The sequence below is a fragment of the Aquarana catesbeiana genome, linkage group LG12 (genome assembly GCF_042186555.1).
Source record: "Aquarana catesbeiana isolate 2022-GZ linkage group LG12, ASM4218655v1, whole genome shotgun sequence".
Taxonomy (NCBI): Eukaryota; Metazoa; Chordata; class Amphibia; order Anura; family Ranidae; genus Aquarana; species Aquarana catesbeiana.
Genome location: NC_133335.1, coordinates 91791 through 107061, shown reverse-complemented (window position 1 = coordinate 107061; position 15271 = coordinate 91791). Strand labels below are relative to the sequence as shown.

The 15271-nt window shown below is 52.2% G+C and overlaps 1 protein-coding gene across 2 annotated transcripts in view; it reads left to right on the top strand.

Moving 5' to 3' along the window:
- WIPI1 (WD repeat domain, phosphoinositide interacting 1) overlaps positions 1-8129 on the top strand; it is a 34554-nt gene extending 26425 nt beyond the window's left edge. For both annotated transcript variants that reach the window (XM_073607056.1, XM_073607057.1), the window contains exons 9-13: positions 4727-4888; positions 4965-5072; positions 5526-5647; positions 5736-5836; positions 7902-8129. In XM_073607056.1, coding sequence (XP_073463157.1) covers positions 4727-4888; positions 4965-5072; positions 5526-5647; positions 5736-5836; positions 7902-7952 — 544 coding nt within the window. In that variant the 3' untranslated portion in view covers positions 7953-8129. The remainder of the gene's footprint in view (positions 1-4726; positions 4889-4964; positions 5073-5525; positions 5648-5735; positions 5837-7901) is intronic.
- The last annotated feature ends 7142 nt before the right edge of the window (positions 8130-15271 follow it).

Here is a 15271-nt window from a genome sequence, read left to right as displayed (position 1 = left end):
CAGGCATCACCGACAGGCCGTATGGGTGAATGGGCGACCTGCCCAAGGACTCAGGGACAGCGGAGCTACTATTACCTTGGTGCAACCCAGGATGGTTACATCGACTGAGAAAACCGGGAGGTCCCTAGCTGTGCGAGTGGCTGGAGGCAAAGTTTTACGCATCCCTACCGCCCAAGTGCATATGGATCGGGGTTCGGGATCTAGAGACGTGGAAGTTGGAGTTATGAAAAATATACCCACAGATGTTCTACTTGGAAATGATTTGGGATATCTTTCTTCATCTTTCCATGTGGATTTATCCCCAGAAGCCTTCCCTGTGACAACCCGGCCGCAAGCAAGGCAAGCGGAGGAGGCACTCGATGACGGGACCCAGGTGAGGCCTATCTTCCCTAACCCCGACCAGACTGTACCACCCTTTACCTGGGCTACCCTGACTGACTTTACCCGGGAACTACTATCTGACCCAACATTGGCTAGTTACCGGGAGAGGCAGGGATGGACCCCGGGGGGATTAGAAAGGGAACGGATAGAGTGGGATTGGGAATTACTTTATCGGGTGACCGAAGGGAAGGGATCTCATCCAGTGCCCAAGCAACAAAAGGTCATGCCGCAGAAATATTGATGCGATGTTGATGATGATGCCTGCTTGGCATCGGACATGACATTCCACTAGCTGGTCACTTTGGAGTGATTAAAACCATTCACCGTTTGACTTGGCTATTCTTCTAGCCGGGGATATTAGACAGTAAGGTCATACCTGTGATCCTTTGTACCCCCTACTGATCATAGCTGAGCCCTTTAGCCGGATAGCCGTAGACCTGGTAGGACCGTTACCCTGACCCAGTCCCTCTGGGAAGAGAAATACCTTGACGGTGGATTATGCTACTCATTACCCAGAGGCAGTTCCTCTGACATACATCCATGCAGAGACAGTAGTGGAGGCCCTGCTGTGGATCTTTGCCAGGGTGAGTTTACCTCAGGAGATTATCTCAGACCAAGGGGCTCAGTTTACTGAGGACCTGACCCGACAGTTGTGGAAGCACTGTGGAATTAAGCCTATACACAGCTTTCCCTACCACCCCCAGACTAACAGACTATGTGAGCGGTTCAATGGAACGCTGGAGCAATTACTGCGGACATTCGAACTTCCCACCAGGATTGGGTTCTCCCCATTTTCTCCCCACTAGATCTACTTAGAGCACATTGGGAAGGAGGTGTAGGGGCTGAAGAGACCTCTGTGGTAGGGTACCTACTAGTGCTCAGGGACCTGCTAAAGGAACTCATGGACACCGTACAGGAGAACCTTCAGACAGCACAGGGGCAGCAGAAGCGGTGGTATGATCGTACCGCCCAGAATCGTACCTTGGCTGTAGGGCAGAAAGTTCTTGCCCTCAAACCTACCAAGTCCGACAAATTACAGGCAGGGACCCTACAAGGTAGTGCAGCAAATATGTGACACTACCTACCTGGTAGCAAAGTGCTCAGATGTAAGAGTCCGGCGGACCATCCATGTAAACATGCTCAAAGCGTATCAAGAGAGTCCTGAGGGGATAGCTGCAATATATGCTCCACCCGGGGCAGATTCAGAGAACCCTCCCCTGCCAGAGCTACCAGTGAGAGATGGGGATAGAGCAGGTGTAGAGACAGTGAGGTTAGACAGACAGCTAGGACCGAAGCAGCAGGACCAGGCCAGGCTGGTCCTTAGGCAGCGTCAGGACATGTTTTCCACCAAGCCTGCATACACTACTATGGCAGTGCACCGAGTGGAAACCCTGGAACAGCCACCTATTCGGCAGGCGGCTTACCAGGTACCTGAGTCGGTGAGAGAGTGTATGAGGCAGGAGATAAAGGACATGCTTGATTTAGGAGTCATCGAGCCCTCCAACAGCCCCTGGGCATCCCCAGTAGTGTTAGTGCCAAAGCGGGATGGTACTACCCACTTCTGCATAGATTACCGCCAACTAAATGACTGCACAACGACTGACGCCTACCCCATGCCCCGGGTCGATGAACTGTTAGACCGCATCGCCAGAGGTAATTTCCCAACTAACCTTGACCTATGCAAAGGGTACTGGCAGATTCCTCTGGACCTGGAATCTGTTCCGAAGTCAGCATTCATCACCCCCTTTGACTTGTACCAGTCTAAGATCATGCCATTTGGGATGAAGAATGCTCCGGCGACGTTCCAGAGGATGGTAGATCAGCATCTCGATGCCTTCCAGGACTATGCCTGTGCATACCTGGATGACATTGCGATCTATAGCTAAACTTGGGTACTCCACCTGGGTACTGTTAGACAGCATTAGGGCTGCGGGACTAACATTAAAGCCAGAGAAATGTAGCATAGGGATGTCCGAGGTTCAGTACCTCGGCCGGGCCGTGGGCAACAGCGTCCTGAACCAGCTAAAGTAGAGGCCGTTGCCAACTGGCCCACTCCCGGACAAAAACCCAGGTCTTGGCATTCCTAGGCACTGCAGGCTACTATAGGAGGTTTGTTCCCGACTATAGCACAATAGCTAAACCCCTGACTGACTTGACCAGAAAGATTCTTCCCCGCCAGGTCCTGTGGTCCCCAGAGTGTGAAAATGCTTTCCAGTGCCTGAAAATGCTTTGGTTTCTGCCCCAGTTTTTGCTGCTCCTGACCCAAACAAACGTTTTTGTGTACATACAGATGATTCTACCTTCGAGTTGGGAGCAGTGCTAAGCCGAGTGGGAGCCGATGGCAGTGATCACCCTATTGCCTACATCAGTCGCAAGCTATTACCCGAGTATTGTCATGGACTTTGGGCTGCAGGAGAACCATGGCCTGGAGAACTCTGTGTTTTAATGTGTTACGTTATCCAGACAGACAGAAGCTTTGGCTTCTTATGCATAAGTTAGTCCTATGGGGGGGGGGGCAGGCTAAGGAGGTCATTGTTATTATAATAGGACTAGCTCTACTATGGTTTTCTGTCTAAATTCAGTGTGTTTCTAAAAATAAAGCAGTTCTATTTCTGGTGTACTCCAAGACTGGTGTTGTCTGGTGCTTGGGGGTTACTATAGCCAGATCCATTGGTCTTGTGTTCCAGGACATGGGAAGCAGCTTCTTGGTGTAAATACCCAACAGGGTGTCCGGAGTCCGTCACACTGATCTACTCCTTCTCCTCTCCTGTGTGTGCACCAAGGCCCAGGTGGGAGAGGAGAGAGCCGATCTGCTCCTTGTCCTCCCGCCCCTCTCCTCCTGTGTGTACACCCCAGCACAGATGGGAGAGGAGAGAGCCGATCTGCTCCTTCTCCTCCTGTGTCTGCACCCAGCACAGATGGGAGAGGAGAGAGCCGATCTGCTCCTTCTCCCTCCTCCTCCTGTGTGTGCACCAAGGCAGAGATGGGAGAGGAGAGAGCCGATCTGCTCCTTCTCCCCCTCTCCTCCTGTGTCTGCACCCCGGCACAGATAGGAGAGGAGAGAGCCGATCCGCTCCTTCTCCACCTCTCCTCCTGTGTGTGCACCAAGGCAGAGATGGGAGAGGAGAGAGCCAATCTGCTCCTTCTCCCCCTCTCCTCCTGTGTGTGCACCCCGGCACAGATGGGAGAGGAGAAAGCCGATCCGCTCCTTCTCCCCCTCTCCTCCTGTGTGCACCAAGGCAGAGATGGGAGAGGAGAGAGCCGATCTGCTCCTTCTCCCCCTCTCCTCCTGTGTCTGCACCCCGGCACAGATGGGAGAGGAGACAGCCGATCCGCTCCTTCTCCCCCTCTCCTCCTGTGTGTGCACCAAGGCAGAGATGGGAGAGGAGAGAGCCGATCTGCTCCTTCTCTCCTCCTGTGTGTGCATCAAGGCACAGATGGGAGAGGAGAGAGCTGATCACATGGTACAGAGCCGCTGTGATTTACCGTGATCTGTGATGTGGCAGAGCGCACTGGATACGTGCCTCAGGGTTCTGGAAGGATGTCCATGGACCTCCATGATTTCTTGCATCGGGGCACTGAAGGCTCTAGTTCCGCCTCGGGCTTTGGCTATGCATTTTTGGATAGGAGACTCTCTCCAGATCTGGTTGAGTCCATAGACTAGCATTACAAGCTTTTGGTGTCTTCTATAAATAAGACTAGGAACCCCCAGATTGTGATATAATGTTAAGGCTTGCAGGAGCCTCTTTTATTTTATCATATCACTGGGGACCCCCCTTACAAAGACCCCCCCCCCCCCTCCCCCCCATTGGCTGCGTAGATCTCACTAATCACGCGTACCGTTCTTTTCATACATTGTATTCCGGAGGTGTCCGGAACCTTCCATCTCTTGTAAACAGGTCAGACATGACAGGCTCATTGCTTCACATGTAGCCATTAATAATAATAATAATGTACCTTGTCTATTGGCTAATGCCCCACCCCCCACCTTTATACCCCTGAAGTTGTGCTTGGCTGGATTCAGTTGTGGATGGGACACCGGCTCTTCCTGGGAATATTCTTGCAGATTTTGGTACCGTTGTGTCCGTTGCTGGATAGACTTTCTACATCCAGAACGTCCCAAGTCTCTTCTGTATCAGCCCTGTGATGTCACACTGCTCCGCCTCCACAAAGCACAGCAATTGGTTAGACAACTTCCTGCAGGAAATGGAATGAGCTGGTAGGAAGAATCTGACCCCATAGGAATGCAGCAAGAGCACCCTGCTAGCCACGCCCCCTTCCAATCAGGTTTCTGGCCGATAACTTAAGTTCTGATTGGTTTTTATCTCTCTAATAAACTCCCCAGATTGGAGGAAACGTCTTCCTGGAGTGGCTACATGGGGAAGATGTTTACGGCGGCATCGAACTACCTCCCAGCTCAGGTGTCAGACATGATGAACCAGGACCGGGCATTCGCCACCGTGCGTCTCCCCTTCTCCGGGCACAAGAACACCTGCACTTTGGTGACGTAAGTACATCTATGACACTCCGAATATCACTCTCTGATTGGCCGAAAATCATTAACTCGTCCTGTCTGCTTCCAGAATTCAGAAACTTCCTCGACTCCTGGTTGCCTCATCCAGTGGCCATCTCTATATCTACAATGTGGACCCGCAGGATGGGGGCGAGTGTGTCCTGATCCAGAAACACAGGTGACTAGTGTGGCACTAGTGGAGAAGGGGGCACCATAGTATGGCTGGGACTGGTGACGGGGACCGTACTGGGGCCTGGACTTGTGACGGGGACCATACTGGGGAGGACCATACTGGGGCCTGGACTGGTGACAGGGACCATACTGGGGAGGACCGTACTGGTGACAGGGACCATACTGGGGCCAGGACTGGTGATGAGGACCATACTGGGGCCTGGACTGGTGACAGGGACCATACTGGGGAGGACTGTACTGGTGACAGGGACCATACTGGGGCCAGGACTGGTGGCGGGGACCATACTGGGGCCAGGACTGGTGGCGGGGACCATACTGGGGCCAGGACTGGTGGCGGGGACCATACTGGGGCCAGGACTGGTGGCGGGGAGGACTATACTGAGGCTGTGGGACGTATTGTGACTAGGACAAGTGGTCCTCTTCTGGTGTCTCTCCGCAGCCTCCTGGATTGCAGAAAGTCAGATAAAGATGGAGATGGATCAGCAGAGAGTTCAGCTCCAACGTCTTATGCTGCCACAGTAGCCAGGCCAAGTAATGTACCCTCCTCATCCGCTGTAACAGGTGAGAGCGCCCCCTGAAGGGGAAGCTGGGGGACGTGGTTTAGGGGTTTCATAGATGTGACATTTACATTTGGTTGCACCAATTTTAGGTTACTCAGAAGATGGAGGGGCGCTACGCGGGGAGCTTCTTCCAGAACACGAGTTTGCAGTTGGACCTCTTCAGCTGGACGATGAGAGAGAATTTCCTCCTGTGAGCATTCAGGGTCCCTGAGAGAACTTGGGGGGAAGGGTCGCTCACCTTGGACCGCATCATGCACTTTACACACCAAGAACTGTGCTGGAGGTGCCTTGTAGTCCGCCATAGAACAGTCTACAGCTATATCTGTTCTGTCATATACAGCCAATGCCGGGTGCTACCCCCCACCTTGTATTAGCTCCCTTACCCCCCGCCTTGTATTAGTTCCCTTACCCCCTACGCCTTGTATTAGTTCCCTTACCCCCCCGCCTTGTATTAGCTCCCTTACCCCCCCGCCTTGTATTAGTTCCCTTACCCCCTCCGCCTTGTATTAGTTCCCTTACCCCCTCCGCCTTGCATTAGTTCCCTTACCCCCCCGCCTTGTATTAGTTTCCTTACCCCCCCCCCGCCTTGTATTAGTTCCCTTACCCCCCCGCCTTGTATTAGTTCCCTTACCCCCCCGCCTTGTATTAGTTCCCTTACCCCCCCCGCCTTGTATTAGTTCCCTTACCCCCCCCGCCTTGTATTAGTTCCCTTACCCCCCCCCCGCCTTGTATTAGTTCCCTTACCCCCCCCGCCTTGTATTAGTTCCCTTACCCCCCCGCCTTGTATTAGTTCCCTTACCCCCCCCTGCCTTGTATTAGCTCCCTTACCCCCCCCGCCTTGTATTAGCTCCCTTACCCCCCGCCTTGTATTAGTTCCCTTACCCCCCCGCCTTGTATTAGCTCCCTTACCCCCCGCCTTGTATTAGCTCCCTTACCCCCCCGCCTTGTATTAGTTCCCTTACCCCCTCCGCCTTGCATTAGTTCCCCTTACCCCCCCCGCCTTGTATTAGTTCCCTTACCCCCCCGCCTTGTATTAGCTCCCTTACCCCCCCGCCTTGTATTAGCTCCCTTACCCCCCGCCTTGTATTAGCTCCCTTACCCCCCCGCCTTGTATTAGTTCCCTTACCCCCTCCGCCTTGCATTAGTTCCCCTTACCCCCCCCCCCCTGCCTTGTATTAGTTCCCCTTACCCCCCCCCCCCCCGCCTTGTATTAGTTCCCTTATTCCCCCCGCCTTGTATTAATCCCCTTACACCCCGCCCCCCCCCCCCCGGCCTTGTATTAGTTCCCCTTACCCCCCCGCCTTGTATTAGTTCCCTTATTCCCCCCGCCTTGTATTAATCCCCTTACACCCCCCCCCTGCCTTGTATTAGTTCCCCTTACCCCCCCCCCGCCTTGTATTAGTTCCCTTATTCCCCCCGCCTTGTATTAATCCCCTTACACCCCCGCCCCCCCCCCCCCCCGCCTTGTATTAGTTCCCCTTACCCCCCCCGGCCTTGTATTAGTTCCCTTACCCCCTCTGTCCATAACCGGCCTCCTTTCTGTTCTCTCCAGTCTTAGGTGTCTCTTTACTCCTCAGTACCGTCACATGGTCAGTGGCCATTGAGAGTTCAGTATATGAGGTCATGGGTTCATCCCAGCGGAGGCTGTGACCTCTGAGGTCATGGGTTCATCTCAGAGGTGGGTGTGACCTCTGAGGTCATGGGTTCATCTCAGAGGTGGGTGTGACCTCTGAGGTCATAGGTTCATCTCAGAGGTGGGTGTGACCTCTGGGATCATGGGTTCATCTCAGTGGAGGCTGTGACCTCTGAGGTCATGGGTTCATCTCAGAGGTGGGTGTGACCTCTGAGGTCATAGGTTCATCCCAGAGGTGGGTGTGACCTCTGAGGTCATGGGTTCATCTCAGAGGTGGGTGTGCTCTCTGATGTCTCCACCGCTCCCTACTAGAGGTGTGTATGTGGTCAGGGTCTGTGTATTGGGGGGGGTCAGTACAAATTGAGGTGAATAATTCTGCTTGTCCCCTTAGATGTTAGCTAAACCTGCCCACTGCCTGTATGTACACCGCCATGGTATGTGTGTGTGCCTTCCCCTTCCATGTCCAATGCCAGTGTTATCACACATGTTACATGTCATCCCCATCCTTGTCTTCCAGGCGAGCCGTGCTGCGCTCACCCTGCCATGTTGTCTTGTATTTCTAGCCCCTCCCCCCCCCCCCTGCACTCGGGAGAATAAGATGGTTTTGTTTTGGTTTTGGTAGATAAGTTTGTGTCGCAGAGGTCAGAGGTCAGAGAGAGACGCCGTGCCGTGACCAGACAAGGAGCCGCCGAGTCGCAGGTGTGGGAGTGAGACTAATATGGAGGATGTTTACTATTGTAAGATATTCATTATATAGCCAGACGTCTAATTTATGCTTTGTATTGTACAAATGTTCATATAGACAACTTATTAATATGATAATCTTCTATAATAAATACTCTGCAATGTCCGGCTCTGTGACTGCGTCTCCTAGAACTCTCCACTCAAACATCGCAGGTCTCTATCAATATCCAGTGATAGTTTGTGTCTCTGCCCCTCCCACATCCAGTGATAATTTGTGTTTCTGCCCCTCCCACATCCAGTGATAGTTTGTGTCTCTGCCCCTCCCACATCCAGTGATAGTTTGTGTCTCTGCCCCTCCCACATCCAGTGATAGTTTGTGTCTCTGCCCCTCCCACATCCAGTGATAGTTTGTGTCTCTGCCCCTCCCACATCCAGTGATAGTTTGTGTCTCTGCCCCTCCCACATCCAGTGATAGTTTGTGTCTCTGCCCCTCCCACATCCAGTGATAATTTGTGTGTCTGCACCTCCCACATCCAGTGATAGTTTGTGTCTCTGCCCCTCCCACATCCAGTGATAGTTTGTGTCTCTGCCCCTCCCACATCCAGTGATAGTTTGTGTCTCTGCCCCTCCCACATCCAGTGATAGTTTGTGTCTCTGCCCCTCCCACATCCAGTGATAGTTTGTGTCTCTGCCCCTCCCACATCCAGTGATAGTTTGTGTCTCTGCCCCTCCCACATCCAGTGATAGTTTGTGTCTCTGCCCCTCCCACATCCAGTGATAGTTTGTGTCTCTGCCCCTCCCACATCCAGTGATAGTTTCTGTCTCTGCCCCTCCCACACCAAGTGATAGTTTGTGTCTCTGCCCCTCCCACATCCAGTGATAGTTTGTGTCTCTGCTCCTCCCACATCCAGTGATAATTTGTGTCTCTGCCCCTCCCACATCCAGTGATAGTTTGTGTCTCTGCACCTCCCACATCCAGTGATAGTTTGTGTCTCTGCACCTCCCACATCCAGTGATAGTTTGTGTCTCTGCCCCTCCCACATCCAGTGATAGTTTGTGTCTCTGCCCCTCCCACATCCAGTGATAATTTGTGTGTCTGCACCTCCCACATCCAGTGATAGTTTGTGTCTCTGCCCCTCCCACATCCAGTGATAGTTTGTGTCTCTGCCCCTCCCACATCCAGTGATAGTTTGTGTCTCTGCCCCTCCCACATCCAGTGATAGTTTGTGTCTCTGCCCCTCCCACATCCAGTGATAGTTTGTGTCTCTGCCCCTCCCACATCCAGTGATAGTTTGTGTCTCTGCCCCTCCCACATCCAGTGATAGTTTGTGTCTCTGCCCCTCCCACATCCAGTGATAGTTTGTGTCTCTGCCCCTCCCACATCCAGTGATAGTTTGTGTCTCTGCCCCTCGCACATCAGTCATATTTACCCAAAGTAGTGTTTCTTTCTTGTTCATTGAGGAACACAGGAAGTCTGTTGGGTACCTTCAGGGGATTGGACACTGGTAAACTAACCCCTCCTACTCTCAGCATTCCCCTGTTTTTTTTGGGGGGGGTGGGGGGGGGTAGATGTCTTCTTGAAACCCAACTGTTTTTGCTAGCTACCTTTTTTCTCAGGTCGATACCCGCTGCTGAGCTGCTCTTCCTTTGCACAGCTGTCCATATTGATGTATCCTCAGTATTGATTTGGAGGTCATATCTGGACCCCTCAGGAGGACTGGGTGATTGTGGGGATAGAACAGTGATGGTGAACCTTGGCACCCCAGATGTTTTGGAACTAATTTCCCATGATGCTCATGCAGTGTAGTTGAGCATGATGGGAAATGTAGTTCCAAAACATCTGGGGTGTAAAGGTTCTCCATCACTGGTCTAGAACATGACCTCCGGTACTAGGTTCTGCATCGTGGTGCTCTCCAGACCTGAGTGTACAGTAGTGTTTAGCTGCAGAGGTCCAGATCTGTGGCATAGGCCCATGTGTGACCCTGTCTCTGAAGACTTTGTGAGTAGGCTATATGGACCAAGCACTGGGCCTGTTGGGCACTATTTTTCCAATTCCCACCCTCTTGAAGGTTTAAAGCAGAAGGGTTTAATGCTGAGTGATTGGGAGCGACATGCTCTACCTCAGAGTCGTGCATTTTATCACACCATTCAGGGTTGAGGAAGAACCTTCTGCTCAGAAGTACAAGTGACACTTGGCATCCTACTCTGTTGGTCTCCATCCACCTACAGTGAACATGGGCCACCTGACCCTATTGATACTCAACAGACCGGATTGTGAGTTGCCTTCCACCCTCCGCTGCAACATGTCGGAACCCTGGAGACCAGGTATCCCCAGCTCACACTCCACAAACACTTCTTGTGCTGCCTGACATTGATGGTCTGGAATGTTGCCCTCTGCTACACTTTATACCCTCATCAGATTCTTCCTCCTCAGCCCCTTCCAACATGGCAGCCTCTTCTGTCTTAACCCGGAAGGATTTCACAGCAGTCGTGCAGGATTAGCACATTTCATTGTTGAGGTCATACTTGTGCTTTCACGCCTCCCCTGTAGAATTCTTGCAGCCTTATGCCGTGTACACACGAGCGGACGTTCGACGGACTGAACTCCAGAGGACTTTTTGATGGAGCTCCGACGCAACGGACTTGCCTACACACGATCACACCAAAGTCCGACTGATTCAAACGTGATGACGTACGACTGGACTAGAATAAGGAAGTTCATAGCCTGTAGCCAATAGCTGTCCTAGCGTCGTTGTTCGTACGTCGGACTAGCATACAGACGAACGGATTTTTCGACCAGACTCGAGTCCGTCGGAAAGATTTGAAACATGTTCTATTTCTAAAGTCCATCTGATTTTTCGACAGCAAAGGTCCGATGAAGCCCACACACGATCGAATTGTCTGGCAAATTCGTTCCGTTGGCCCTTTTGCTGTCGTGTACACGGCATAAGAAGTCGCTGAGTCCTGATCCACCAAGGCTCTGATATGGAATCCCTTATGAAGGAGCCTACACAGGAGGTGCATTCTTCTGCTATCTGTTGAAAACTTATTGACCCGCTGGGCACCACCTTAAAAAGATGAACCTGTAGCTCCTACCAGTGCTGACCCAAGTCTAGGCTCCTTTAGCACTCATAAGTCTGCCAAGACCTTCCTGGTGCACCTGCTGTTCTCAGCCTTCCTTTATGGACACTAGAAGTACCCTGAAAAGTCCTTTGTCCCTTCATAGCACTTGCAGGCCAAGTATCTCTTCAAGGAAGACTTTGTTACAAAGTGGAGTTTTTCTCTCTCTGCAGCAAGAAAGTTCGATCTTGTCCTGGGCGGAACTTCGCATTCTAGCTTTGCCTGCCGTTTGCATTGAAAGAGTCGACAATTGACAGGTAGATTTCCTCAGCTGGCAGAGCCTGATCCCTGGCGAGTGGAACTCCTGGAGGTGCTCCACAACCTGTGTTACATCCGAGGGATGCTGGAAGTGGACCTACTGGCCTCCAGATTCAACACCAAAGTGGACAGGTTTGTCTTCAGGTCTAGGGATTCTCTAAGGGGAGCAGTGGATGCTCCATGGAATTGGTACACTCTGATCTATGCCTTTCCTCCCCTAACAACTCCTTTCTCTGTTCGGCAGGATGGAGGGCATTACGGTAATCCTCATAGCTCCTGACTGGCCCAGGTGTATATAGTACTCTGACCTGATTCAGCTCTTTGCAGACTCTCCATTAGGCTCTTCCAGATCTTTATTTTCTCAAGGACCAATTTATGACCCTGCTTTATGGTCGCTGCAGCAAGGCCTTAGAAGGCTGGGTTCTGAGCGACAGAGGCATTTCCTAATCGCTGATGTTAAAACTTGGTCTAGTCTACATTCCTAGAAGAATTTTCACCTCCGGAAATTCTTCAAGACAAATTCTGGCCTTTTTAAAGATGGGCCTGACCCAGTATTTGTCCCTTCAAGGGTCATGTCTCTGCACTTGCAGTCTTGTTGAAGGGGCCGCTGCTTTTCCATTCCTTGATCAGTATTTTTGTGCAGGGTGTCCCCCCATCTGGCTCCCCCGGCTTACCAAACTGCAGGAAGTTCCCAGCTTCTGTGAGCCTGTTGGGGTTTTGTTGCCGTCAGTTGGACTTTTGTTTGGATGTCCTGAAAGTCACTGACTTCCTGTGTCCCTCAATCAACCTGAGAAAATCTTTTTTTGTAAAATCCATTGTCTGGAATGCATTGTGTCAAGGGTCCCACCTCTCTCTGTCAGACTATTTTATTGGCACTGTGGAAGTACGATGGCTTATATTAGGCTGGCCACACTTGGTTGCCAATGTCCAGTTCTCCTGAGGGTGGCTCTAAGAAATAGATTTTACGATAAAAAAAAATCCCATTGTTCCAGCCCCTCTCACAATGGGGAGATTTCCTGCATTAGTTTGTGTCTCTGCCCCTCCCACAATGGGGAGATTTTCTGCATTAGTTTGTGTCTCTGCCCCTCCCACAATGGGGAGATTTCCTGCAGTAGTTTGTCTCTGCCCCTCCCACAATGGGGAGATTTCCTGCAGTAGTTTGTCTCTGCCCCTCCCACAATGGGGAGATTTCCTGCGGTAGTTTGTGTCTCTGCCCCTCCCACAATGGGGAGATTTCCCGCGGTAGTTTCTCTGCCCCTCCCACAATGGGGAGATTTCCTGCGGTAGTTTGTGTCTCTGCCCCTCCCACAATGGAGAGATTTCCTGCAGTAGTTTGTGTCTCTGCCCCTCCCACAATGGGGAGATTTCCCGCAGTAGTTTGTGTCTCTGCCCCTCCCACAATGGGGAGATTTCCCGCAGTAGTTTGTGTCTCTGCCCCTCCCACAATGAGGAGATTTCCTGCAGTAGTTTGTCTCTGCCCCTCCCACAATGGGGAAATTTCCTGCAGTAGTTTGCCTCTGTCCCTCCCACAATGGGGAGATTTCTTGTAGTAGTTTGTGTCTCTGCCCCTCCCACAATGGGGAGATTTCCCGCAGTAGTTTGTGTCTCTGCCCCTCCCACAATGGGGAGATTTCCCCCAGTAGTTTGTGTCTCTGCCCCTCCCACAATGGGGAGATTTCCTGCAGTGGTTTGTGTCTCTGCCCCTCCCACAATGGTGAGATTTCCTGCAGTAGTTTGTGTCTCTGCTCCTCCCACAATGGGGAGATTTCCCGCAGTAGTTTGTGTCTCTGCCCCTCCCACAATGGTGAGATTTCCTGCAGTAGTTTGTGTCTCTGCCCCTCCCACAATGGGGAGATTTCCCGCAGTAGTTTGTGTCTCTGCCCCTCCCACAATGAGGAGATTTCCTGCAGTAGTTTGTCTCTGCCCCTCCCACAATGGGGAAATTTACTGCAGTAGTTTGCCTCTGCCCCTCCCACAATGGGGAGATTTCTTGTAGTAGTTTGTGTCTCTGCCCCTCCCACAATGGGGAGATTTCCTGCAGTAGTTTGTGTCTCTGCCCCTCCCACAATGGGGAGATTTCCCCCAGTAGTTTGTGTCTCTGCCCCTCCCACAATGGGGAGATTTCCTGCAGTAGTTTGCGTCTCTGCCCCTCCCACAATGGGGAGATTTCCCTGCAGTAGTTTGTGTCTCTGCCCCTCCCACAGTGGGGAGATTTCCCTGCAGTAGTTTGTGTCTCTGCCCCTCCCACAATGGGGAGATTTCCTGCAGTAGTTTGTCTCTGCCCCTCCCACAATGGGGAGATTTCCCGCAGTAGTGTGTGTCTCTGCCCCTCCCACAATGGGGAGATTTCCCTGCAGTAGTTTGTCTTTGCCCCTCCCACAATGGGGAGATTTCCTGCAGTAGTTTGTCTCTGCCCCTCCCACAATGGGGAGATTTCCTGCAGTAGTTTGTCTCTGCCCCTCCCACAATGGGGAGATTTCCTGCAGTAGTTTGTCTCTGCCCCTCCCACAATGGGGAGATTTCCTGCAGTAGTTTGTCTCTGCCCCTCCCACAATGGGGAGATTTCCTGCTGTAGTTTGTCTCTGCCCCTCCCACAATGGGGAGATTTCCTGTGGTAGTTTGTCTCTGCCCCTCCCACAATGGGGAGATTTCCTGCGGTAGTTTGTCTCTGCCCCTCCCACAATGGGGATATTTCCTGCGGTAGTTTGTCTCTGCCCCTCCCACAATGGGGAGATTTCTTGTAGTAGTTTGTGTCTCTGCCCCTCCCACAATGGGGAGATTTCCCGCAGTAGTTTGTGTCTCTGCCCCTCCCACAATGGGGAGATCTCCCCCAGTAGTTTGTGTCTCTGCCCCTCCCACAATGGGGAGATCTCCCGCAGTAGTTTGTGTCTCTGCCCCTCCCACAATGGGGAGATTTCCCGCAGTAGTTTGTGTCTCTGCCCCTCCCACAATGGGGAGATTTCCCGCAGTAGTTTGTGTCTCTGCCCCTCCCACAATGGGGAGATTTCCCGCAGTAGTTTGTGTCTCTGCCCCTCCCACAATGGGGAGATTTCCCGCAGTAGTTTGTGTCTCTGCCCCTCCCACAATGGGGAGATTTCCCGCAGTAGTTTGTGTCTCTGCCCCTCCCACAATGAGGAGATCTGCAGTAGTTTGTCTCTACCCCTCCCACAATGGGGAGATTTCTTGTAGTAGTTTGTGTCTCTGCCCCTCCCACAATGGGGAGATTTCCTGCAGTAGTTTGTGTCTCTGCCCCTCCCACAATGGTGAGATTTCCCTGCAGTAGTTTGTGTCTCCTCCCCTCCCACAATGGGGAGATTTCCTGCAGTAGTTTGTGTCTCTGCCCCTCCCACAATGGGGAGATTTCCTGCAGTGGTTTGTGTCTCTGCCCCTCCCACAATGGGGAGATTTCCTACAGTAGTTTGTGTCTCTGCCCCTCCCACAAAGGGGAGATTTCCCTGCAGTAGTTTGTGTCTCTGCCCCTCCCACAATGGGGAGATTTCCTCCAGTAGTTTGTGTCTCTGCCCCTCCCACAATGGGGAGATTTCCTGCAGTAGTTTGCGTCTCTGCCCCTCCCACAATGGGGAGATTTCCCTGCAGTAGTTTGTGTCTCTGCCCCTCCCACAATGGGGAGATTTCCTGCAGTAGTTTGTCTCTGCCCCTCCCACAATGGGGAGATTTCCTGCAGTAGTTTGTCGCTGCCCCTCCCACAATGGGGAGATTTCCTGCTGTAGTTTGTCTCTGCCCCTCCCACAATGGGGAGATTTCCTGCGGTAGTTTGTGTCTCTGCCCCTCCCACAATGGGGAGATTTCCTGCGGTAGTTTGTCTCTGCCCCTCCCACAATGGGGAGATTTTCTGCAGTAGTTTGTGTCTCTGCCCCTCCCACAATGGGGAGATTTCCTGCGGTAGTTTGTGTCTCTGACCCTCCCACA